The sequence below is a fragment of the Oncorhynchus nerka genome, linkage group LG18, assembly GCF_034236695.1.
Source record: "Oncorhynchus nerka isolate Pitt River linkage group LG18, Oner_Uvic_2.0, whole genome shotgun sequence".
Lineage (NCBI taxonomy): Eukaryota > Metazoa > Chordata > Actinopteri > Salmoniformes > Salmonidae > Oncorhynchus > Oncorhynchus nerka.
In genome coordinates this window covers 47,957,715-47,982,419 of record NC_088413.1, presented here as the reverse complement: position 1 = coordinate 47,982,419, position 24,705 = coordinate 47,957,715, and the positions used below count along the sequence as shown (strand labels likewise).

The window sequence follows — 24,705 nt, the reverse complement described above, 5'->3', positions numbered from 1 at the left end:
TCTGTCGTTCTGCCTCTGAACAAGGCAGTTAACCCACCGTTCCTAGGCCTTCATTGAAAATAAACTTGAAATCGGCCCTAATTAATCGGCCATTCCGATTGATTGGTCGACCTCTAATATGTATTTAGTCCTTGATGTATTATTTACAAGACTACTACTACTTGATCCTTCTACTGGCGGTGCCAGTTGTGTTAGAACAAAGACAATTTCAGTGCAGTGTGATGTTTCAACTATGACATGAGTTCAATGACTCCAGAAGGGCAGTAGTCTCCACATTGACCTTACCATAGACCGCCACCTCTGGCTACCATGCCTCCATTCCATCCTTGTTGTTTCGTCCCTGCTTGGATACACTTGAGACTAAATACAGAAGACCTGACGATAATACAGTGTCTTGAATCTGATTTAGCTCATCTCATCTGTACATTTGATGAAGAACACATGCCATGCTGTCTCGGATAAATTCATGCTATGGCCTTAGTCAAGTTAGTGAAGTGATTTGACAGCAATCACTTCACTAGCTTTTCTGGTCAGTGCTATCCGGGATCGTTGGGACGTCCATACCCTAACCTTATCCATAACGAAAGACAATACAGTATGTTTAGAAACTCTACCATAAGCTTAACCATTTAAAATGTCAACTTCAATGGGGTTAGGGACTTCCCAAAAAAGCCGGATAACGAGGACCGCTTTTACCTGCACATGTTTCCGGTTACGTAAACCAACTTGCCCGCTGACGTCCTACAAACATGTACACGGCGCCATTGTCCTCGACCACAAACAAATCGATCTTGTGTATTTAACTCGTATCGCATTCTATCCCCAGCATACTACTACATAGCTATTAACTCCTTAGTTCAAATACGAGTCACGGCCAGCACCATCCAACGAGTGTGTAGAAATGGCACGTGTTTTCACATACAGTCCATTTCCATCCTTAGGAGTGACAAGGAAGCTTCCAGCCAGTGTCGAAAATAGGCGGTCCATTGTAAAATATGTCTAACCAGTGAAAGGCTTGGGTAGAGATAGGTAAAAGCCAATCATATTTCCATCGTGGGGTGTTCTGGAGGATTAAAAAGCCAAGTATATGAGGACCAATGGCAACTTTTCCCTCAAAGAGCCGATTTCCTCTCTACCAACCATCAATACAGATTAGTTATGTCCTATAGCATTTGAAGCATGTGTTGACCAATCACATTTCTGCGATTTGACCACGACTGTCATGGCAGCCAATCTGATTTCGAGAAACACATCTTCGGATCAAGTTTATTCTTCGTGTAATTGCTTTGCAACTCTAGCAAGTGGTGAGCAGTCGGGTCGTTGCAGTAAGTATAAAAAAAAATATTAGCTAATATTCCTCTCAAATGAATTACAAACAGTTCAAGCTATTTAGATCAAGGTGACACCCGTTTTGTTAAATACGGACGACACTTAGCTCAATGTCTCTTTATTTTTGTCTTGCAAGATTAGACCGTAAGGAATTGAATGGCAGTGACCAGTCGGCTTGTTTTTGCAGTGAAGAAATGTATGCGCCTTTTGTGAAACTGTATAATAAATAAATAATTGTTGTCCTGATACTTTTTGTTTTATCGTCGCGAACTACCTGCTTCTCGTTTATCCGAAAGAGAACCACCGTTTGAAATGTTATGCCGGAACTACCTAGCTGACAAACTCAATGACTAGCAAGGCGGTTTAAATCGCCATATCGATAAACTGTTCTTAGCTAGCTAACCTTAGTATGGTGAAGTTAGCTAGGTAGCTAAATTTAGCTCTCGAGTTGAGGGAAATATTCTGTCTTTCCTTATTTTCACAAAGACTGCTGATATGTTTTATATATTCTGTTTTACTGAAACAACCTTGTTTAAGATGACTGTGTGGCACACATTTTAGAGACAGATGTTTTTTGTAACGTTATTTCAAGCAGTTTGGAATGAACCACCAGCCTGACATGGTGCAGCACGGCGAGCTATGATGGCGACGTGACACACAGTCAGATTGCGAGGCAAGCGGGAAGAAACACGCATTATTCTTCTTGTCTATGTGCAACGTCCTCTTTTTAAAAAAAGATTTCGACTAATTATTTGAGGTCTACTTTAACTATCAGCATACAGTGAAAACTAGCTAGCTACACATTTTGTACATCTGGAGGGAGGGGGCGGCTGCATCGAGCATGAAAAGAATGCGTTAAGTAGCTAGCTAGTTTGTTAGCTAGTATATTTATTAATTTGTTCCAGTTTATAGCTATTCTGACAAGTCTTTGATAATCTGCTATTACTATATTGTTTTACAGCAATCAAAACCAATCGAGCTGGACTCCCTCAAATAGTCTACGATGAAGGTAAGTCACTTTGCTAACCTCAGTTGAAAACAGGAGTGAAGCCGACGCCTCTTTCACTTAGCTTGCAAAGATACAGGGTCAACTGTATATGGTTGGCAACAACATGTCAACTTGAATATGTCAGGCATATAATGTTTCACAATTCATTTAAATGTTCCCACGTTTTAATCTAGGCATCACCACCACCTCTTCCTGAACAAGATATTTAGATGAAAAATGCAACTTCATGTTTATGTGGCATATGATGGGTGTTACAAGTTCATGCTTCATGGACATTTAATTTAATAGTGGCCGAACTGTTTTGTTCCGAAGTAAGTACAATGATGCATGTTATGGCGCATCTGTTTTTCTCACAGGCAGCAAACGAGCCTGCCTATCTGACCGTGGGGACGGAGGTCAGTGCCAAATACAGAGGTGCCTTCTGTGAGGCAAAAATCAAGACTGTTAAACGGATGGTGAAGGTTAAGGTAAGAGCACCACACAACAATGGCTCCACCCCAATGGCAGCCTATTACCTTTTGTAGTGCACTACTTCTGACCAGGACCCATAGGGTTGTGGTCGAAAGTAGTGCATTATATAGGTAGTGTGTCATTTGGGACAATGACACTGTAATCAAACAAGGTAGTATGTGGAATGGTCCATTATGTCAGCAAATGTTGATGTCCACATATTATAACAATATGTTGTTTATATAGACAAACTGATTGTCCAGTTTCGGGTGACAGTTTTGCTGCAAAAGAACCCCCCCTTCTCTCGTGTCTGCCAGTGGCATCTTTCAAGTAGAGACTTGTTCTATGAACAGTTTTCCTCAGTTTGTTTTATAAAGCATTAGGCAGTCTGTAACAGCCTACATAGTACCAGGTACACACTCAAAAGTGAATTTAGTCATGACATAATCATAACACAACAATAAACACAGGCAATACTGGAATGTTTGGATATTCTGCTGTTAATCAGCAGGTAGTTTGTATTCAATTACTAACCTAATCTGTTGGCTTTAACGTTTGGTAATACACATGAATGTACATTAAATGGGGATTGATCATGCTTGGACATTCGATTAGCCAACTCTTGTTTTGTATGTTTTTGAGCTATGGATAGGACTAGGAATTTAAGTTTTGTATTCAAAACACATTGTGAAAATGTGGAGTTAGTGAACTGGTGAACCTGCTTCTAGTTGATGATGGTTATTGTTTCAAGACCAGATGATCCCCACCAATCACCAGGTAGCAACATTGTGACCTGACCTCCTCTTCTCCATTATTCGCCTTTGTCACTTCCTTTATGATTGTCACGAGGTCAGAGTTCCCTTGACTGATTGTTTCATGGGGCATGGTAGGTAGCCCCATTGAACTTTCTCCACATTAAACGTAGGCCGTCATTTGAAATAAGAATTTGTTCTTAACTGACTTGCTTAGTTAAATAAATAACTGATGTGAACAGTGAGGAAACAGTGAGTTTGCAAGTGAATGCACCATTCCCTGGTTATAAGCACAAACCTACTACTGTATCGTAGTCCTCCAGCACTGCCATGTGTAGCCCCTGAATACATGAGTTAATCTAAAGTCCTTTGGGGACAGGTCAGGAAGGGAAGAGTTTTGTCTGTTACACAACTGAATTATTTCACCTTGACTGAACTTCTTATCTCATTCATTCTATTTCTTTGTCTCTACCTAGGTGATGGTCAAAGGAGACACCACCTCGCAAGTTGTTCAAGATGATCAAGTGAAAGGACCATTAAGGGTAAGTTGGAACTAACTGGCACCACCAAACTTGTCACAAGAAGATAAGGAAAATATTAGTTAGGCCCTCAGTGTCCTTTTGGTTCTCAGAATACATAATCTGTTAATCATATAATTCTAAGATCTGATCTGTCGGATACAACAATGGTGCTGTGCTTGTGACGGTAGTATATAGAACAGGGACAGTTGGGTACATATTGGGTATTGTTGACGTAAAGCTTATGTATATTGCCTAATTGTAATGGTCATGTGACTAATGCTCTGGCCAAGCACACTGATCACCCGTTTTTCAACAATTGTAAGCATCAATGGTTCCCCGACGGTTCAAAATGGCCTCAGTTTTTATTTTCTGATGTTTTCGAAGCCCTGTGGTTCCCTTTTCATTGTTTGAACATATGTGATAGGCTTTCACTCTGCTCAGGCACGTTGTTCTTTATTTAGGGGAAGTCTCTTAACTTTTGCCGTTTTGAGTTCTTGTTGAAATGGGAGTAAAAGAGCAGAATGTATGAGGTGTCTCAGTCTCATCCCTTTGTTTCCTTTTGCAGGTGGGCTCCACAGTGGAGGTGAAGAGTGCAGAGGGGATCTGCAGTGAGGCAACCATCAACAAACTCACAGACGCCAGTTGGTACACAGTGGGCAAGTACAGCAACAACACCCAAACTAATATACAATGCCTGCTCTTCAGTTAATTAATGGGTGGCTGTATGTCTTTGTTGGTTGCATTTCCCCCTTTTTCTCTCAACTTGCCTAATGGTTAATAACTATTTGTCTTTATGAAGTCTCATATTTTGGTGTGACTTTTGCAAGGGGTGCAGTTTTAACTTTTGCAAGGGGCGCTGTTTTTCATGTGTTCCAGTGTTTGACGATGGGGATGAGAAGACACTCCGCAGGACGTCACTGTGTCTGAAGGGAGAAAGACATTTTGCTGAGAGCGAGGTAAAGGGACTAGTATTCTGACCTGACTCTTTTCTTAGCCATTTGATTTGCTGGCCTCTCTGTTATGTTACACATTAACACATTGATTAAGCCCCCTCCTTTCACCTCTCTTTCACATCTAGACATTGGACCAACTGCCCCTAACCAACCCAGAGCACTTTGGCACCCCCGTCATCGGGAAGAAGGGAAACCGCGGAGGGAGGAGGTCATCTCAGGCTCAGTAAGTTGACCATTCTTTTACTTTTGGCTATAGGGAACCACACCGTTCTTTGCTTTAGATACAGTTTTATGACTTAACAAGCACTAACTCTTACATTCACCAGTATGATTTTAATCTATAGCAAGCATGCTGCTTTAAATGCTCTGCCTGCATACATTCAGACATGGTCATTTATATACAACAACATAGTACGATATATAGGCCTTTGTGATTGATACAGCGTTGAGCTTCTATAGAGCTCTGTAGAAGCTTTTGACGGAGACGGATTATAGCTTCTGACCTGTAACGATTCTGTTCTGATGGGGAGTCCTGTTCAACTCCTCAGTGCGGACGATGACAAGGAGTCGTCTTCCAGTGAAGATGACAATGAGGACAGGAGGAGGCTAAACGATGACCTGATGGGTAAAGTGGCCAGTGTTCAGACTGGGACAGAGCGGACATCCTGGTACCTGGCCCTGGTGAGTCACAACCTGCACAGCCCCAGTTACACATGCTGTTTCTTTCTCTGCTCTCGTTCACTTTTTGTCCTGCTCTCTTTCACTTTCTCTCTTGCTCTCAATATGTATGGTATAATTAAATGGCCCTTGACCTTAGCAGCCATTGACAAGTTAGAGTTATGCAGATCAGGGAAGTTTCAATCTTTCACATTCAGCTACACTTGTCCTACCTGCTAATTGAGAAGTGTCATGGAGATGTTAGTTCTGTTCATACAACAACCTGAAAAACAACTCCTTGTGAAACTGAAAGCAAAATGGTCAAAAACCCTCCTAGACCTTTGGCCCTTGTTGTATGATTGTTCCTAGCTGTTCTTTATCGTTTCTGTCTAGGTGATATCACCCAGCTGCAATGATGACTTGACAGTCAAGAAGGACCAATGTTTAGTCAGATCATTTGCAGACTCCAAATTGTAAGCGTTGTGCATCCTACTTTTACATCATACAGTTTAAGAATTCCCAGTTAATTTACAAACATGTCTTGGTATATGTTTGCCCTGCCATGCAATGTAAATACACATGTATAATGTAAATTGCTGTTGAAGTCTTCTCAGAATTGGTACTTAAAAAATTAAATCTGAATGCACATTTAGATGTTTGTTGTTTTTCAGTCACACTGTGGCAAGAAAGGAGATCCATGAAGTGAACATGGACAGCATCTCTAAAGCTGAGTTCTCACCGAGGAAAGGTAAGGCTGGCTCACCTAGGGAGCTCAACACTTCCAGTAAGTTCAAAAAATGAATGGTATTATGTTCAACTGAATTGAGATGTAATTGATCTGTAGGCCTAACTCTTTACTTAGGGGTCTTTCACCAAATTGGTTCGGAGTGGTTTTTCCAAACTCTGGCGCATTTCCCACCCGTAGTTCAGTTAGTTTGGACTGGTGTGAACACTATGCGCACTAAACAACTCACAGTGGTTTGCTCAAAAAAGGTGGTCTCAGTCCGATTCCATTCTTACCGTGGTGTGGTTAAGCTGCAGGTGAGAACGCAGTCCGAACCAAACAGGAAAATAACCAAGGAGTATTATTGGTTGTTTGACTGCGTGCATTTGATAAAATGCATGTAGTACCATTACTTTATCTCTGAAACATTCTGTGAGTAGCAGTGCATTTTGTGATCGCATCCAGGCTATACCGGGGATATAGGCTATTCACATCCCAGTTAGAGTGGCTATTGTGGCTGTTCCCTCCCGAATGTTGTTGGAAGACCAAAGCGAAAGTAATATGAAGTTTGCGACAAGTTATGCTTCTTGGTAATCGTAGACGGATTGAACTTGATTTTCTTCAAGAAACAAATGACTTGCATGAACTCGTGGTTTTGTTTGGACATTTAGCAATGTGAAACCGACTGGACCAGATGGGGGGGAGACAGACGACAACAACAACAATGTAACATAATCTAAGTCTGATTTGAACTATGTGTGAAAGTACCCTTTTTCTGGCTACTCTCAGGGTTGGATGGGGCAGTGCATTTCCTCAAGACCAAGGTAGTTCCTGACAGTTGGAAGATGGACATGAGTGAGATTTTAGAATCCTCCGGCAGTGACGAGGAGGACACAGAAGGAAAGGAGAGTGACGACGACGATGAGGAGGAGGAGGAGGAGGAGAAGGAGGAGGAGGACAAGGAAGATGCCAATGATGAGGTAAGAAGAACTCTGTTTTAGTCTGGAGGGATATTTTAAGACTACACGTAAGTCACTTTCCTTTTAGATGCAGATTAGGCCAGAGCCTTTATATATTCATAAATGAAGTTTTTCTATCCGTTTTGACAAGGCAGTAGCTTATCCAGTGTTGACTGTTTACTGATCTGTGTTATACTCTACTAACAATGACCACTACAACCTGCTTGAATAGCTACAAATTTATGGAGAGGGAAAGGAATTTATCCCTCTCTTTGCTGCATTGTTATTTTGTTGTGATAAGCTTTATCTGAGGGCCGGCTCTCAGTAATGTAAACCCAGCTGTGTATTGTAGTGACCTCACCTGCTCTGAGAATGAAGTTGGCTTGGCACCATGCATTCATTGCATTCCCTTTCTGACATCTTGTGGCTACTGAGCCACCTTGATTGAGCCAGACTCCCAATAGACCCTGGGTGTGTCCCAAATGGCACCCTATTCCCTCTTAGTGTACTACTTTTGACCAGGGCCCATAGGGAATAGGGTGCCATTTGGGACTTAATCCCAGTGTGTGGGAAAGCCCCTTCCTCCGGAACAACAATGGTTCTTTCTGCTCCCAGAGTTCGGGACAAATGGCCATTCGTGTGGTTTCAGACACTGTTCCCATAGCAACTGGCAGCTACTTCCTATCGTTTTAGAGAGGGACTGTGGGGATTGGCTGAGGGCCAGTGGAGGCTCCTGACTCGAGTTCTTTCTACCTCTGCTGCTTGTCATAAAGGCTTTGCTTCTCATGAGTGAAATTGGTTCACTTCACTGTGTATTTGCTTGTGTCTGGGGCACTTTGTCAGTCAAGGTATAATTCACACATTACATATCACAGCCTATATAGATTACAATGGCATGTTGATTTTCCTTTCTAGTTCCTCCATTTTAGACTTCAGTGTACTGTGACTATCTGTTTAGTAATATATGTACAGTGCATTCAGGAAAGTATTCAGACCTCGACTTTTTCCACATTTTGTATGGATTATACTTTTTTCCCCTCATCAATCTACACACGATACCCCATAAGGACAAAGCAAAAACTGTTTTTTAGAAATGAAAAAAACTAAAATATCACATTTACATAAGTATTCAGACCCTTTACTCAGTACTCTGTTGAAACACCTTTGGCAGCGATTACAGCCTCGAGTCTTCTTGGGTATGACACAGATGTGCCAAGCTTGTAGCATTTGGGCAGTTTCTCCTATTATTCTCTGCAGATCCTCTTAAGCTCTGTCAGGTTGGATGGGGAGCGTCGCTGCACAGCTATTTTCAGGTCTCTCCAGAGATGTTTGATCGGGTTCAAGTCCGGGCTCTGGCTGGGCCACTCTAGGACATTCAGAGACTTGTCCTGAAACCACTCCTGCGTTGTCTTGGCTGTGTGATTAGGGTCGTTGTCCTGTTGGAAGGTGAACATTTGGCCCAGTCTGATAACCTGCTCCAGAGTGCTCAGGACTTCATCAAGGATCTCTTTGTACTTTGCTCCGTTCATCTTTGCCTCTATCCTGACAAGTCTCCTAGATCCTGCCGCTGAAAACCATCCCCACAGCATGCTGCCACCCCCATGCTTCACCGGTGCCAGGTTACCTCCAGATGTGACGCTTGGCATTCAGGCCAAAGAGTTCAATGTTGGTTTCATCAGACCAGAGAATCTTGTTTCTCATGGTCAGATTCCTTAGGTGCCTTTTGGCAAACTCCAAGTGGACTGTCCATGTGCCTTATGCTGAGGAGTGGATTCTGTCTGGCCACTCTAACATAAAGGCCTGATTGGTGGAGTGCTGCAGAGATGGTTGTCCTTCTGGAAGGTTCTCCCATCTCCACAGAGGAACTCTGGAGCTCTGTCATTGACCATCGGGTTCTTGGTCACATACCCGACCAAGGCTCTTCTCCCACAATTGCTCAGTTTGGAGGGGCGGCCAGCTATAGGAAGAGTCTTGGTGGTTCTAAACGTCTTCCATTTATGAATGATGGAAGCCACTGTTTTCGGGAACCTTCAATGCTGCAGAAATATTTTGGTACCCTTCCCTAGATCTGAGCCTTGACACAATCCTGTCTTGGTGCTCTACGGACAATTCCTTCGATCTCATGGCTTGGATTTTGCAAAAATTTAGAAAACCTGTTTTCGCTTTGTAATTATGGGGTATTGTGTGTAGATTTCTTAGGACTTTTGAATATATATTTTTTTCATTTAAGATGAAGTCTGTAACGTAACAAAATGTGGAGAGAGTCCAGGGGTCTGAATACTTTATGAAGGGACTGTACATAGGGAGCCATATCTATGGTCCTGGATGCTGTGAATAGGTAACACACCGTACAATATGATTCATCGGAAGTTATGATGACATGTTTCTCTTGGCTATCGGATTACCCATTTAAGTGAGTGAGTGTTAAATATATTTAACCATTAAATCTGTCCTTGAATTTAACCCACACTAAGTTGTTTTGCCCAAGTGACTTTGCTTGACAAATAACAGAATGTGCAACGACTTCAGAGGCGAAGAATGAGCTCAAAATAATCTCAGCACCTGACTGACTACTGGCCTTGGCATACATGAAATCTTCCTCTGCTCTAGTAGCATTGCTACTGCTACGGGAATGTATTAGTTATGTCAAGACTGGCTGCTTGCATGTCACCTTGTGTACTCTGCTAGACTAGTCAGTAGAGATTCTGACAATGGTTTTTGTCTTTATCATAAAAATATATATTTTTAACCTTTTTACCAGGTTAGTTTCGTTGATATTTTGACTCAAGTGTGTTTTTGTCGAGACCATGTCAAATTAGCAGCACACTCAATGAAGGATAATGGCTATTATAAGTAATTGTCAGTTCATGTCTAATTTGCCTATATAACCAAGGTGTATGTTTCCTGCAGCCTGAGGATGAGGCGGACCCAGAGGAGAGGGATCACTTCCTGCAGCAGCTGTATAAGTTCATGGAGGATCGAGGTGAGCCTTCAGCCCTGTCCCATTTATCTTCCAGCCTGTCTACGTCCCAAATTGCATCCTATTCCCTATATAGTGCCCTACTTTTGACCAGGGACTATATAGGGAATAGGGTACCATTTTGGGATGCAACCCTGAATTGTGCATTCTCACTCACTAACCCACAAGAGTTTGAAACCATTAGATTGATGTAAGAAATATGGTGGACACTCTCCACACCAATCCAGTGCTTTTACATCCTTGAGAGAGTGAATAAGTGCACACGTCAGGGAGAATGGGAAATAATTGGCAAACTTTCATATGACTTACTGCACACACAAATTTACTGCACGCACACACTACCTGGCCTGGCTCTGAATTCCCCAACTTTCATTTGATTTCTCTGTAGGTCTTTGTAACCCAATACATTCTAATCACTCATTCAACGACAACCCATGAAATAAAAAGGATCCTCCTGTGATTTTTTCAATGCCCTAAAATGGGCTACTTTTCTTCTGTGTAACGTCACTCTGCTCTTCTCATCCTTTCCTCAGGGACGCCAATTAACAAGCCTCCTGTGCTCGGCTACAAGGATCTGAACCTCTTCAAGCTCTTCAGGCTAGTCTACCACCAGGGGGGCTGTGACAAAGTGAGTGCATCATCTCTACAGCTTGCTCTCCCTCCCTCTTCTGAGTCCTCTTCACTGCAGCGGCAGGCAGACTGCCTGGTCTCGTCGTCTAATGTGAACAACCTGTTCTCTCCAGCTTTGCCTTGCCTCTCCTGCACCTCTGTAAGCAAAATTGCAGCGTGTAGCTCTTTAGTTGACTGTCAAGGTCAAGGGGTGTCTGTCTGGCTGGTGTTTTGCACGTCGGCCGCTATGAGGGCAAAGAAAACAGACCTGCAAAAACGACTTAACAATTTGGACTCGCTCGATCAAGTGATGTTGGTAGCGTTTTGTCTCAGTACCTCTTTCATTTGTTGAATATATTTTTGAAATAGAGTAGCCTACATGAATGGTTATTGTGATGGTGTTTTTATGCAGATTGAAAGTGGATCTGTGTGGAAACAAATCTACATAGACCTTGGCATTCCCGTCCTAAACTCTGCTGCCTCCTACAATGTGAAGACTGCCTATAGAAAGTAGGTGTTTGATCACTTCACTCAGACTTACAAATTCTCTTTACCAGATGGTTCTTTCTTTTGAAGCTGTTGAGTCATTTTCTGTGCTTCAAACGGTATTTTAGGCCAGATTACTGTAAAGCACTTGTGAAATATGTTGCTGTAAAAAAGTCTTTATAAATAGATTTGATTGATTTCTGTTTTTATGCACCAAGATTGTTTCTAAGTGTTGTGTGTGATGTCTACTGTGCTTGAGGGAGTGCTAATACATTGTGTGTAGGTACCTGTATGGCTTCGAGGAGTACTGTCGCTCAGCCTGCATAGTCTTCAGGACCATCCACCACAGCGAGGATCCGCTAGCTTCCCAGTCCCAGACAGAAGAGAAGGCCGCCCAAATCCCTGAGGTGAAGGAGTGCCAGGGTCCAACACCATCCGTCAAAACTGAGTCTGCTGCGGCCATGGAGGACAAGCCTGCCCAGGAGGAGGCAGAGTCGGGGAGCGAGAGTGACAAAGATGTCTCTTCTCCCAGGGTTAGTAAGAGTTGTACAAATTACGACAAAAAAAACATGACACTGAAGACAATTCAATTTTGGACTCTGTTAGATTGAAATCCTGTTCAGTTTCATGGTCAGTCAGTGTGACCAGGGTAGGTTCTCTTTCATTGAGATGGCTTTCTACTGTTCCTTCCCTCGGATCTTCTTTCAATGCGTTTTGAGAAGGAGCCCCGGAGGGAGGATGCGAGGAATAGAGGAAATACAGCCTAGGGTTCCTCCTCTACAGACACTAATCACTTTACTTTCTTCTTTATCTCAGGGGAGGAGACGGTGCACTGTGACCCCGGTCAAAGCTGAGGTGAAGGAGCCCTCAAAGCTGGAGAAGATCAAAGAGAAGGAGGAGCAGAGTGGTGTGGGGGAGACCAGCGGAGAGGAGACTGGAGGTCCGAGAGACGGCAGCAGGTCAGATGGAGGGGACACCCCGGGGAACAGACGCAGCCGACGCCTGGAGGAGTCTGAGGACGAGTTGGAGGATGAGGAAGACAGCGAGAGGAGAGTCGGAGAAAGGTACAGTTGAATGTTAATGAACTATCAGTGTAAAATAAATGGTGATAGAATTCATGGAATGTTTAAGATGATGTAATAATTAAACGTCACCTCAGGGCATCAAGTCTATTAGATGCCAAATGTTCATCTTCTCATGTTCCTCTATTTTGTACTTGTCAGGATGTGGCCATTGAACTGACCTAGAATGTCATGAATTGTGTAACACACAAACAGGAGGAATGTGATTACAATCAGTGTGGTTTCACATACTTGCTGAAGTCTTGTGATGTCATGTTTCAGGGTTGGTTTCCTATTGGATGGCAGTGCTGCAGATTTTTTGTTGTTGCTGTAACGTGCAGAGCTAATGGTCATATTTACTAGGAAGCAAACTGACCGAAATGTGGAGGGATTATCTGAACTTTTCCAATAAGAAACTCACATCTTTGTTGTAAAACGGTTTGCTACTGTGTGAACTAATGAATATGACCCATTTCTATCGTGAAATTGGAGTAGTGCTTGTAGTACTGACTGAAGAGCTTCTTCACTGAGTTTGAGGGCCTTGTTTGGGTGGCTCAACAGTGAGCTCAAGGGTATTTTTTTAGGACTATTGTTAGATCACGGAAAGGGGGTCTGTAGAAAACCCTTAAAGTGGCAATGTGTAACTTTCTGGGGGACCTGACCAATTTCACAGATCTATAACTCACATTTCTATCATTCTACTTGAAAGCAAGTCTAAGAAGCGGTAGACCTGTTCTATGTGTGTTATTTCTATGCTTCATGTTCATCAATCTTTCTTTTTTTTTTATAATGCCCTTCTTACATCAGCTGATATCTCAAAGTGCTGTACAGAAACCCAGCCTAAAATCCCAAACTGCAAGCAATGCAGATGTAGAAGCATGGTGGCTAGGAAAAACTCCCTAGAAAGGCCAGAACCAAGGAGGAAACCTAGAGAGGATCCAGGCTCTGAGGGGTGGCCAGTCGTCTTCTGACTGCCGGGTGGAGATTATATCAGAACATGGCCAAGATGTTCAAATGTTCATAGATGACCAGCAGGGTCAAATAATAATAATCACAGTGGTTGTAGAGGGTGCAACTGGTCAGCACCAAATGTCAGGTGGCTTTTCATAGCCAATCATTCAGAGTTGGAGACAGCAGGTACAGTAGAGAGAGAGTCCAAAACAGCAGGTCTGGGACAAGATCAGGGTTCCATAACCCCAGGCAGAACAGTTGAAACTGGAGCAGCAGCATGACCAGGTGGACTGGGGACCGCAAGGAATCATCAGGCCAGGTAGTCCTGAGGCATAGTCCTAGGGCTCAGGGAGAGAGAGAGTGAGCATACTTAAATTGACACAGGACACCGGATAAGACAGGAGAAATACTCCAGATATAACAGACTGACCCTAGCCCCCCGAGACACAAACTGTTGCAACATAAATACTGGAGGCTGAGACAGGAGGGGTCGGGAGACACTGTGGCCCTGTCCGACAATACCCCAGACAGGGCCAAACAGGCAGGATATAACACCACCCACTTTGCCAAATACACAGCCCCCACACCACTAGAGGGATATCTTCAACCATCAACCTACTATCCTGAGACAAGGCAGAGTATAGCCCATGAAGATCTCCCCCAGGCACGAACCCAAGGGGGGCGCCAACTTAAGTCTTCAGTATTGTACACCAGCATCACAGCTAAAAAAAATATTTTTTCTGTTATGCAAAATATATTTCACAGCAGTTTTAGATGGTACAATGATTCGCTACACCAGTGGTTTCCAAAACTTTTTATAGTCCAAATGTTGTTTTTTTGCCATCATTGAAAGCCTGCCACACACACTATACAATACATTATTTAAACATAAGAATGAGGGAATTTGTGTCACAAACCGGCTCGTGGGAAGTGACATATAGCTCTTATAGGACCAGGGCACAAATAATAATAATCAATCATTTTGCTATTTATTTAACCATCTTACATATTAAACCTTATTTGTTCATCAAATTGTGAATAACTCACCACAGGTTAATGAGAAATGTGCATCCTTTCAAGCACACCAAACTCTGCAATGTTTGGTTGTATTGGAGAGGGTCTTTTAAATAATTTCCCACACAGTCTGCCTGTATTTAGTTTTCATGCTCGCGAGGGCCGAGAATCCACTCTCACATAGGTACGTGTTTTCAAGGGTATCAGTGTCTTCACAGTGCGATTTGCCAAGGCAGGGTACTCTGAGCGCAGCCCAATCCAGAAATCTGGCAGTAGCTTCAGATTAAATACAATTTTCACAGAACCGCTTGTTGCAATTTTGATGAGGCTCTCTTGTTCAGATATCAGTAAGTGGGCTGGAGGCAGGGCATGAAAGAGATAACGAATCCAGTTTGTGTCATCCGTTTCGGGAAAGTAACTGTGTAATTGCGCCCCCAAATCACTCGGGTGCATCGCTATATCACATTTGACATTGTCTGTAAGCTTGAGTTAATTTGCACACAAATCATACAATGATGGAAAGACCTGTGTGTTGTCCTTGTTAATGCAGACAGAGAAGAGCTCCAACTTCTTAAAGCATAGCCTCAATTTTGTTCCGCACATTGACTATAGTTGGAGAGTCCCTGTAATCCTAGATTCAGATCATTCAGGGTGAGGGGAATAAACATCACTCAGATACGCCAGTCGTGTGAGAAACTCGTCATCATGCAAGCGGTCAGACAAGTGAAGATCATGGTCAGTAAAGAACTTTAAGCTCGTTTCTCAATTTAAAAATAAAAAACGTGTCAATACTTTGCCCCTTGATAACCAGCACACTTCTTCTGTATGTTGTAAAAGCGTTACATGGTCGCTTCCCATATCATTGCATAGTGTAGAAAATACACGAGAGTTCAGGGGCCTTGCTTTAACAAAGTTAACCATTTTCACTGTAGCGTCCAAAACGTCTTTCAAGCTGTCAGGCATTCCCTTGGCAGCAAGAGCCTCTCGGTGGATGCTGCAGTGTACCCAAGTGGCATCGGGAGCAGCTGCTTGCACGTGCGTTACCACTCCCCTGTCATGGCTTTTGCGCCATATGTACAGATACCAACATGAGCAGCAGCTACATACGGAACATTAGTGGAATTTCCATGAGAGAGTAAAGGTTAATGTGATTGGATGTTAATTATTTCACTAGGCTACCTTTATTTAATATTGTGTTGTTTAGTTTAACACTAGATGGTTTAATTTGATTTTGGCATTGAAATGAGGCTACACAGGCAAGGGGGGGAGAGAAAAAAACTCACCCAAATGTATAGCCCCATTGGAAAATATAAATTGACTGTTTGAAAAGGTGAAGGGGAATTTTTTTTTATTTTATTTTAATTAAAATGTGAATCACATATTTATTTTGCGTACCCCCGATGGCATTGCGTGTACATACCCCAGTTTGGGAATACCTGCTCTACACTATACTAGCTTATTTTGTCACAAACTGAAATTAGGTGAACTAAAAGTTTTAGCAACCAGGAAATGGCGGCGCAATTTCTGCATACGCCAAGCTACTTAGTTGCACTATCAGGGTAAAGCAATGTGTTCTACTCCTTTCCATCAGAACCCTGGGCTTTTGCATCTTTGTGAACAGAGGTCAGCTCAGCTGCTCCATTTATGTTGAACAAACTTTGAAGTAGGTGTGCATTCATTAGTGCACGTTGTAGAACACTGTAGCAGAATGTTATGCAGCTGAAAACCTTTTGCAACAAAGTTTCAAAAGTTCAGTTTAATCCCTCCCAGTTTGGTTCCTAGTTAATACACCACAGTATTGGCAGTGTTTTAATAACCTGCTTTTGGATGTTAGATCGCTTTATTTTTGACTGTGCACCGTAAGATTTGAAGGCTCTCAGGGACAGCCTTTAACCGTGTGTGTGTGTGTGTGTGTGGGGGGGGACAGGGGTGAGGACGAAGACTCTGAAGACTCCGTAACAGGGACTAAGGTGAAGGTAAAGTACGGTCGAGGGAAGACCCAAAAGATCTACGAGGCCAACATCAAGAAGGCAGAGAACGATGATGGAGGAGATGTCCTCTACCTAGTTCACTACTACGGCTGGAACGTCAGGTAACCCACGGACACGTACCTCCATTTTCACCCACCTGAAAGAGTTGATAGGGATTTTATGATTCACTGTCTTGATCACGGCAGTATTTTCAGTATTACTTTTCCACCTTCATCTGTTTTTGAAGTGACTGACTTTCAATGTAATATTTTGCTAGTATGTTTATTGTATGTGGTTAGAGCGTTGGACTAGTAACCGGAAGGTTGCAAGTTCAAACCTCCGAGCTGACAAGGTACAAATCTGTCGTTCTGCCCCTGAACAGGCAGTTAACCCACTGTTCCTAGGCCGTCATTGAAAATAAGAATTTGTTCTTAACTGACTTGCCTAGTAAAATAAAGGTAAAATAAAAAAATATGTGTATAATCTGAGAGCTATAGGGTTAATGGCTTAATTTCCCCTCTAGGAATGATGAGTGGGTCTAGCTATAGGGTTAATGGCTTAATTTCCCCTCTAGGAATGATGAGTGGGTCTAGCTATAGGGTTAATGGCTTAATTTCCCCTCTAGGTATGATGAGTGGGTCTAGCTATAGGGTTAATGGCTTAATTTCCCTCTAGGTATGATGAGTGGGTCTAGCTATAGGGTTAATGGCTTAATTTCCCCTCTAGGTATGATGAGTGGGTCTAGCTATAGGGTTAATGGCTTAATTTCCCCTCTAGGTATGATGAGTGGGTCTAGCTATAGGGTTAATGGCTTAATTTCCCCTCTAGGTATGATGAGTGGGTCTAGCTATAGGGTTAATGGCTTAATTTCCCCTCTAGGTATGATGAGTGGGTCTAGCTATAGGGTTAATGGCTTAATTTCCCCTCTAGGTATGATGAGTGGGTCTAGCTATAGGGTTAATGGCTTAATTTCCCCTCTAGGTATGATGAGTGGGTCTAGCTATAGGGTTAATGGCTTAAGTTCCCCTCTATAGGTATGATGAGTGGGTCAAAGCAGACCGGATAATCTGGCCTGTCGACAAGGGCGGAACAAAAAAGAAACAGAAAAAGAAAGTGAAGAATAAAGAGGAAGGCGAGAAGGAGGATGACAAGCAGGGGAAGCTGTGTGGCTTGAAGCGAGGTCGCCCTCTTCTTAGAACCACCTCCGCCAGCGCCAACCGCAGCGTCTCCAAGACCCCCAGCAGTGAGGGGCGCTCCAGCAGCAAGAGTAAATCTGATGTATCAGCCCTGCCCAACGGAGAGGGTAAGAGACCCGACACCTGTACTTAGGTACCAGCATGTAACATGACACCATGCATGGGTGCATCTTGAACCTTGGCTTCCTTTTCTCCTCCTCACTTTAATCTGCACCGATCATCAGTATTATGGAGAGGGTAAGACCGTGGGGCTCGTTCAGCAGGCTGCAATCTTATACAATGTTCAGACCGAAATGTATTATTATATAGAACTGATATCGTTGTCTGTCATGTAGAATAGTGAATCATGACAGCTCTATTGATTTGATTTGTCTGTCGGTCTGTGTAAGCAGGTACCCCTCGCCGACGCACAAGAACAACCTCTGGGATGTATGACTCGGACAGGGATTCTACCTCCAATGGTAGGTCAACATGCCTCTAGATGCAGTATAGTCACTAGTTTAATTAGGATAACTATGATAGTCCACATCTAAGAATGATTAGAGGGCGTTTCTGGCCATGTGAGGCTGGTTTTACCAGACACCCGATTAAACTTAGTCCTGGACTATGAAGCCCTTTTCAGTGGAGATTAATTTTGAGTCCAGGACTACAATTAATCTGTCTGGGGAAACTGCAGAACACCCTTGGTGTTTGGGAAGTAATTGTTATTTTAAGGGTTGAAGCCTGGACTTTTGATGGATGCAAGCTAACCCTTGATGACTCCCCTCTCTACTTCTGGTAGAAGAATCGGGGAACTCGTCAGAGGACAGTGAGTCAGAGGATTCTCCTGAGAAGAAGCCTGCGTGGGCGGAGAGGACGGACCCCGCCACGGCCCGTAAGCAGGAGGAGGAGGAGGACCGGAGGGTGGAGAGAGGAAGAGCAGAGGCAGCAGCCGCCGCTGCAGCCCAGGTCGCAGCCCAGGACCAGCCCCCCAGCAGCCCTCAGGAGAAGGAGCAGCAGGAGGACACGCTCCCTGAGAGGAGGGAGCCGGAGAAGGCTGAGGAGCAGCCCCAGGTGCCCCCCATGACTCCTGAACCCGACAGAACTAAGGAGGAGGACCCCCCTACCCCGAAATCCCCCAGGTCTAAAGCAGCACGTAGAAGTAACGTTCGCGAGCCAGAGAGGAACCCCAACAACGACACTGGCTCTGAAACGCCCACCAAAACCACCATCACCACTCCCAACAACACTGAGACCGAGTCGTCTCCCTGCCCGCGCACCCTGAACAGGCAGGATGAGCCCATGGTGGTCCTTCATTGTCTTCCAGCTGAGCACATTCCCAGCATCCCTGACCTTCCCACCATGGACTCTGACACAGACTCAGCCACGGAGGAGGAGATCTGCAGGGAGGAGCGAGGTGTGGCCAAGCGTAAAGCCACTGAGCAGAGGACGCCGGACAAGAAGGTGCGTCTGGACAGGAGGGAAGAGACGACCAAGATGGCGTCGCCAGCCAGGCGGCCCGCTGACTCGCCAGCCAGGCGGCCCGCTGACTCGCCAGAGTGGAGGCTGGAGGCGGGGGGACAGAGAGGCGAGGAGCGCCTGACGCCAGCAAAGGGTAAAACAGAGATGCCTGCCCTCACTCCGGAGGTGCAGTGTCAAGGGCTAGGAGAGGGAGGTGGAGCAGGAGGTCGACCCAGGTCGGAGCAGCTAGCCTCGGGGGTCGAGGAGGAGGTGATGCCCCAGATCGGCCCTGAGGCCCTGGTCTGTCACGAGGTGGATCTGGACGACCTGGATGAGAAGGACAAGACCTTAGCAGAAGACCTCCTAATGATGATGAGTCAAGGGAAGGTCCATGCTCCCCCTCCGTCCAATGCCTCCTCCCACCAGACCCACAACAACCCTCCTCTGTCCTCGGGGGGCGCTGCTCCTCCACGGGTCTTCTCCCCCACCTCTGCCCCCAGCCCTGATGAGTCTCACAGCACCAAGAGTGAGAGCGACGTCCCCATCGAGGTGGACAGTGTAGCCGGGGAGTCTCAGGAGGGGCTTGGTGATAACGAGTCGGCCAACTCAAACTGTTTTGAAGCTAGCACCAGCTCAAGCAACTCCAGCATGTCACTACAGGAGAGGGACACCAAGGACAGAGGTGGGTCACACAAAGAATGGCATATAATAGGCTATCTTAGGGATGTGACAAAGGGCACATTTTTCTTAACATTGAAATTGCCTTAATTTTTTATCTTTTTCATAATTGCAGAATATTGTCCTTTTGCGTATGGTCACAATGAAGTTCTATCTACCTCAGTCATAGGCTGAATCTCAAACCCAACACTTGACTCCTAAGCCCTTTTATCGAGTGGCCACTTACAGTTGTTTGATAGCGACCACTCAAGTCTGCAATGAGCATTGAGACAATGCGCACTCAACGTCCAAACTGCCTCTTACCAATATCAAAAAATCAATTTGCGAGCGTTGTCCTTCGACCTGTCTTGTCCATGACTCACTTGCTGTGAAACTGGGGCAGACAGACGCATATACTGATAGACAGTGAGAAAGTTGTAAAAAATAATAATAATTACATCTATTCCTGCACGAAATGTGCAATTTATATCGGTCGCCAGTGATTTAATCAGCTGATTTTAGGTTATAACTTGTCTTCTGCTTGCTAGCTTCACTGACACTGGGATGGAATTTTAGCTAGATAACTATGGCTGTTGGGCACTGCACTGACAAACGGCGTGTAGTTATGATAGTTTGACAGCTTGCTGATGAAGTTGTAGACATGCTCCCAGCAGTCAGTCCATACTTCAGCATGCTTCCAAAGCACAGCCAGGCCGCAGTAGCCTTGGTACGGTACTGACTTGGGGCAGAGCAGGCTGTTTCGCTGCTGTCACAACTCGCTTGCATTTCTCTGCCATTTTTCCAACATGGAGACGAAGACTTGCGGCGTCCTTTATATCTGTGGCAAATAATTTGATGTATGCATATCTCCTAACGTTACAACATTGTTGTGTTTAGGTATTTGTAAAATAAAAAAAACATTTAAGATAGACCTGTTAATTGTCATTTTGTGAGAAATGGACAGTGATTTGGTCCTCTGAAATAAAAATTCTCAATATTCTCCCTTTCACGATCAGGTCAGAAAAGGTTGATGGACTGCCATATGAGTTCTTCTGCAAAGAAGCAGAAGCGAAACCAGAAACGGCCAAGCACAACATCCAAAATTGATAAGAACGGAGCAGGTAAGTTTCATTGTTCAATTCCATTAATGGCAGGTTGTCAACTCACCCCCAAAAAACGTGTCAATGTTTGAATCCTTCTTGGCAGTAATATGATTTGTGGATTCAAATAAAGTATTTAAAATGTGTGTGACCACAGGGCACAGCAGTGACAGTGAGGACCTGGCTGTCATGGACACCTCTAGTAAGCTGACTCCAGTGAAACACTCCATGTCTAAAGGAACCCAGAAGCTGGTCTCTCCCAACAGTAAGGAGCTAGAGAAATATAAGCACAAAGACAAGCAGTCCTCCTTCCCCTCTCCTCGCACGTACAAGTGGACCTTCCAGCTCAGTAAGTTGAACTAACCACTTATCCCTAATCAGCTTATCACACTGATCTCAGGTGTTGAGGATGAGGACTAACAACAGGGGCCGGTTTCCCAGACAGACTAAGCCTAGTGGTGGACTAAAAAAAACAATTATGGCTAGGCTTAATCTGTGTCTGGGAAACTGGCCCTAGGAGTTTGGATTTTAGCCTTAATTTTGTGAATATTCATAATGTAATATTGTATTCAGTGTTCTAAATTAAATGGTTTTGAAAGCTGAATGGTCAAAGTGTGTGTTTTTATTTGTTCTGACCTTTTACAATAAGAACTTTTGTGCGTCTCTGAGCAGATGAACTGGACAGCATGACAAGTGCTGAGAGGATATCCTTCTTACAAGACAAACTACAGGATATAAGGAAGTATTACATGTCACTCAAGTCTGAAGTAGCCTCCATAGACAGGAGGCGGAAGAGGTTAAAGAAGAAGGAAAGAGAAGGTAGGATGGCTTTTCCTCCGTCATGTTCCAGAGCAAACTGCTTGAATAGCTTTGTATTGTAATGCTTTACTTGGAATATTTCCTTAGTCTGTTTTTGACACACATACAGCTGTCGAACGTAGTCTCCCTCTCCTACTATTGTCTATAGCTTTCATTGTAATGTTTTGCTTTGTTTCCATGGTCTCTTTGCTTACAATACTTTGTAGAGTATGAAAGACGGATACAGCTGTCTAACCTGGTCTCTTCTCCCTCCCAGTGTCCCACACCACAGCGTCAACGTCGTCCGGCTCGTCAGACACTGGGATGAGCCCCTCCTCTGCCTCTCCCACTCAGAACACTGTGGCTGTCGAGTGTAGGTGATGACACGCCTCCTCCCCCATGACGACCACCTTGCCCATCTCTGCCTGCCAGCCCAGCATCCCGCTGCCTCCCTGGAGACACAGGGTACATCTGAAATGGCACCCTATTCCCTATATAGGGAATATCTTTTGGCCAGAAGCCCATGTCAAATGACCAGAGACCCTGATCAAAAGTAGTCTACTATATATGGCATAGGGGTGGCATTTGGGACGCACTCACGTACTGACACATAGGAGGAAGCGCTCACGTACTGACACATAGGAGGAAGCACTCGACTGCCCCCCTCAGTCTCCTTTCACCCCTTTATCCTTTCTACCGTATCCCGTCCACCACTCTCACGTCCTGCCTCGTAGTCATTTTAGTCCACCTATCGCAGTCGTCAGGAAATGGATTCCATGTGAGTTGAATGTAAAGGAATCTACAAACCCAAGATACTCCTAGCCAAACCCCGTCAGACTCTCCATCCTTGAACAGACCATGGCACTTTTCTTCTCCCGCTCTGTCAGAACCACAGAAACATATAACCTCCTCTGGTTCCCCAAACGGGACCAATCGGATGCAGTAATGAATCAATGATGTCCCAGACAGAACCAGACAAATGCAATGTATGTAACCTACAATGTAAAGGGTTCCTACCTATGTTAATAATGGTCACTTAACCAGCTGGACATGGTTTGCAAGAAGGTAAATTATGTTCGCTTGCACCATCAGAACTGCCAAAGTACTAGTGTTACAGCAGAGTGCCCTATTTTGGAAAAATGTGAAATTCAATTGTGAAAGGGAATGTAGTTTACTGAAAACTGCAGCTGTTGTCTTCCACTATTGGAGTGTCAGCACAGATGAATTATGCAAACTATTTTTTAGTTCTTTTTAAGAAAAGGAATTTAAAAAAGAAAGGTTTACAGTGGAACAAGAGAATGATTTCAGTGGACTAATTTCCTTTGCGAGTGTATTTTGCCGTTTTATATGTAATTGCAGAGTTTTTATTTTAGTATGGAAAATTTCAAAACTATATATCACAGCAGTGAAGTTATTTAATGAAAGATTTCTCGAACTGAAATTGTGTAAAATAGTCATGGTTTGCTTTGTTAAATATATTTATTCTGTTAGTGGAGACTTTTGTATTTTTTACAATATAGAGACATGAACCTTCCACAGTTTGGACAATGGGAAAGTATATTGAAATAATGTAATGTGCTCATCTAAAAGCAGACTTTGCGTTTCAATTGGGGAGCTACTATGCAGTAGATACACTGTGTACAAAACATTAGGAACACCTTCCTAATGTTGAGTTGCACCCCCTTTTGCCCGGGAAACTGTTGAGTGTGAAAAACCCAGCAGCATTGCAGTTCTTGTCACACACTACCATACCCCGTTCAAAGGCACTTAACTCTTTTTGTCTTGCCCATTCACCCTCAATGGCACACATACACAATCCATGTCTCTTTTAAGGCTTAAAAATCCTTATTTAAAAACCTCTCAATTGAAGTGATATCAATAAGGGATCATAGCGTTCATCTGGTCAGTCTATCATGGAAAGAGCAGGTGTTCCTAATGTTTTGTACACCGAGTTTGTTTTCCCCCCATTTCCAATAGAGCCCACTACTTTCCCTAGATGTTTTTTTGGGAACACCATCATTTGATGGCCTTCACTTTTTCACTTTGTTTCTTGGTACTTGTATTTTATTTAAAACATCTTATTTTCAACATGAGTTCTGACCAATTAAAAGTTGCATAAGAAGCATGTATGTTAAGCCCGGGGGTTTCCTATGATTTGTTTCTTTTGTACATATTGTCCAAAACCATGTATTTGAAAAATACATTTTACAAACTGTAAAGGATGATTTATTATTTTTAACCTTATCTTTGTACCAGTATATTAAAACCTTTATTTTTCTGTCAAGTTGGTAGAAACGTTAGCACACAGTGTATATATATTGAACCCCGTAGAAGAGAATGGAAGCATTCAGAACATTTTAAAATGTTTGTTTGACTTGATTTCATTGTGAAAAAATGTACTTCTTAAAATCGAAGTTGATCTAGGGATTCCTAGATGAAGGTATTACGATTCCCTGAGCAAAGCCATTGTATCTTTGTAAAATAAGAGCTCTCCATTTCTAATAAAAGTTTTAAATATTTCCCTTGTGCAATACTGGTCATTGACGAGAGACAAATCTGTCTCCAGGGATTGTCCTGCAGCCACCTCTGCTAAACTCTTACTTTTTTACATTTTCTGGAGAAATATCTGTAGGTAAACATAGATGAGCAGTACTCATCTTGTTTTACCTGAGATGCATTTACAGTCACTGTTGACCAATCACATCTAATCCTATTGGTCAAAATATCAATTAGTGAAAATGATCAGAGCAGAGTGCCTGGAAGTAGCCCTCAACTGTGGTATATTGGCCATATACCACAAACCCGAGGTGCCTTAATTCTTTTAAACTGGTTACCAACACAAATCGAACAGTAAGGTTGAGTCATTCAAACCTATGGTATATTGTCTGATACACAAATGCTGTGTAAACCAATCAGCATCCAGAACCCAAACTACCCGGGTTTATAATCTTCAACCTCTGGTTATGCATCTCTAGGCCAATGACCTTCAAGTGAGGACAGTTGTCATTATTACCATCTTGGCTGCAGTGACAATCCATTACCAACAGAAAGCAGTGATTTCAAGGTCAAACAGGACATTATACAATGGG

General features: G+C 43.5%; 1 protein-coding gene across 2 annotated transcripts; it reads left to right on the top strand.

Moving 5' to 3' along the window:
* Positions 1-1,231: 1,231 nt before the first annotated feature.
* On the top strand, positions 1,232-22,264 carry arid4a (AT-rich interactive domain 4A). 2 transcript variants are annotated; one of them, XM_029687729.2, is made up of 24 exons: positions 1,232-1,325; positions 2,291-2,338; positions 2,695-2,805; positions 4,017-4,082; positions 4,627-4,717; positions 4,938-5,017; positions 5,140-5,237; positions 5,545-5,695; positions 6,065-6,144; positions 6,343-6,419; positions 7,185-7,375; positions 10,265-10,337; positions 10,868-10,962; positions 11,356-11,453; positions 11,713-11,962; positions 12,246-12,493; positions 16,383-16,547; positions 17,460-17,728; positions 18,014-18,082; positions 18,403-19,743; positions 20,735-20,839; positions 20,976-21,167; positions 21,491-21,637; positions 21,894-22,264. In XM_029687729.2, the coding sequence occupies exons 2-24, from the start codon at positions 2,333-2,335 to the stop codon at positions 21,995-21,997; spliced, it is 4,107 nt and encodes a 1,368-aa protein (XP_029543589.2). In that variant the 5' UTR covers positions 1,232-1,325; positions 2,291-2,332; the 3' UTR covers positions 21,998-22,264. The 2 variants fall into 2 exon arrangements, with proteins under 2 accessions (XP_029543589.2, XP_029543590.2); XM_029687730.2 differs by having other exon boundaries at positions 1,234-1,325; positions 5,563-5,695.
* Positions 22,265-24,705: the final 2,441 nt, after the last annotated feature.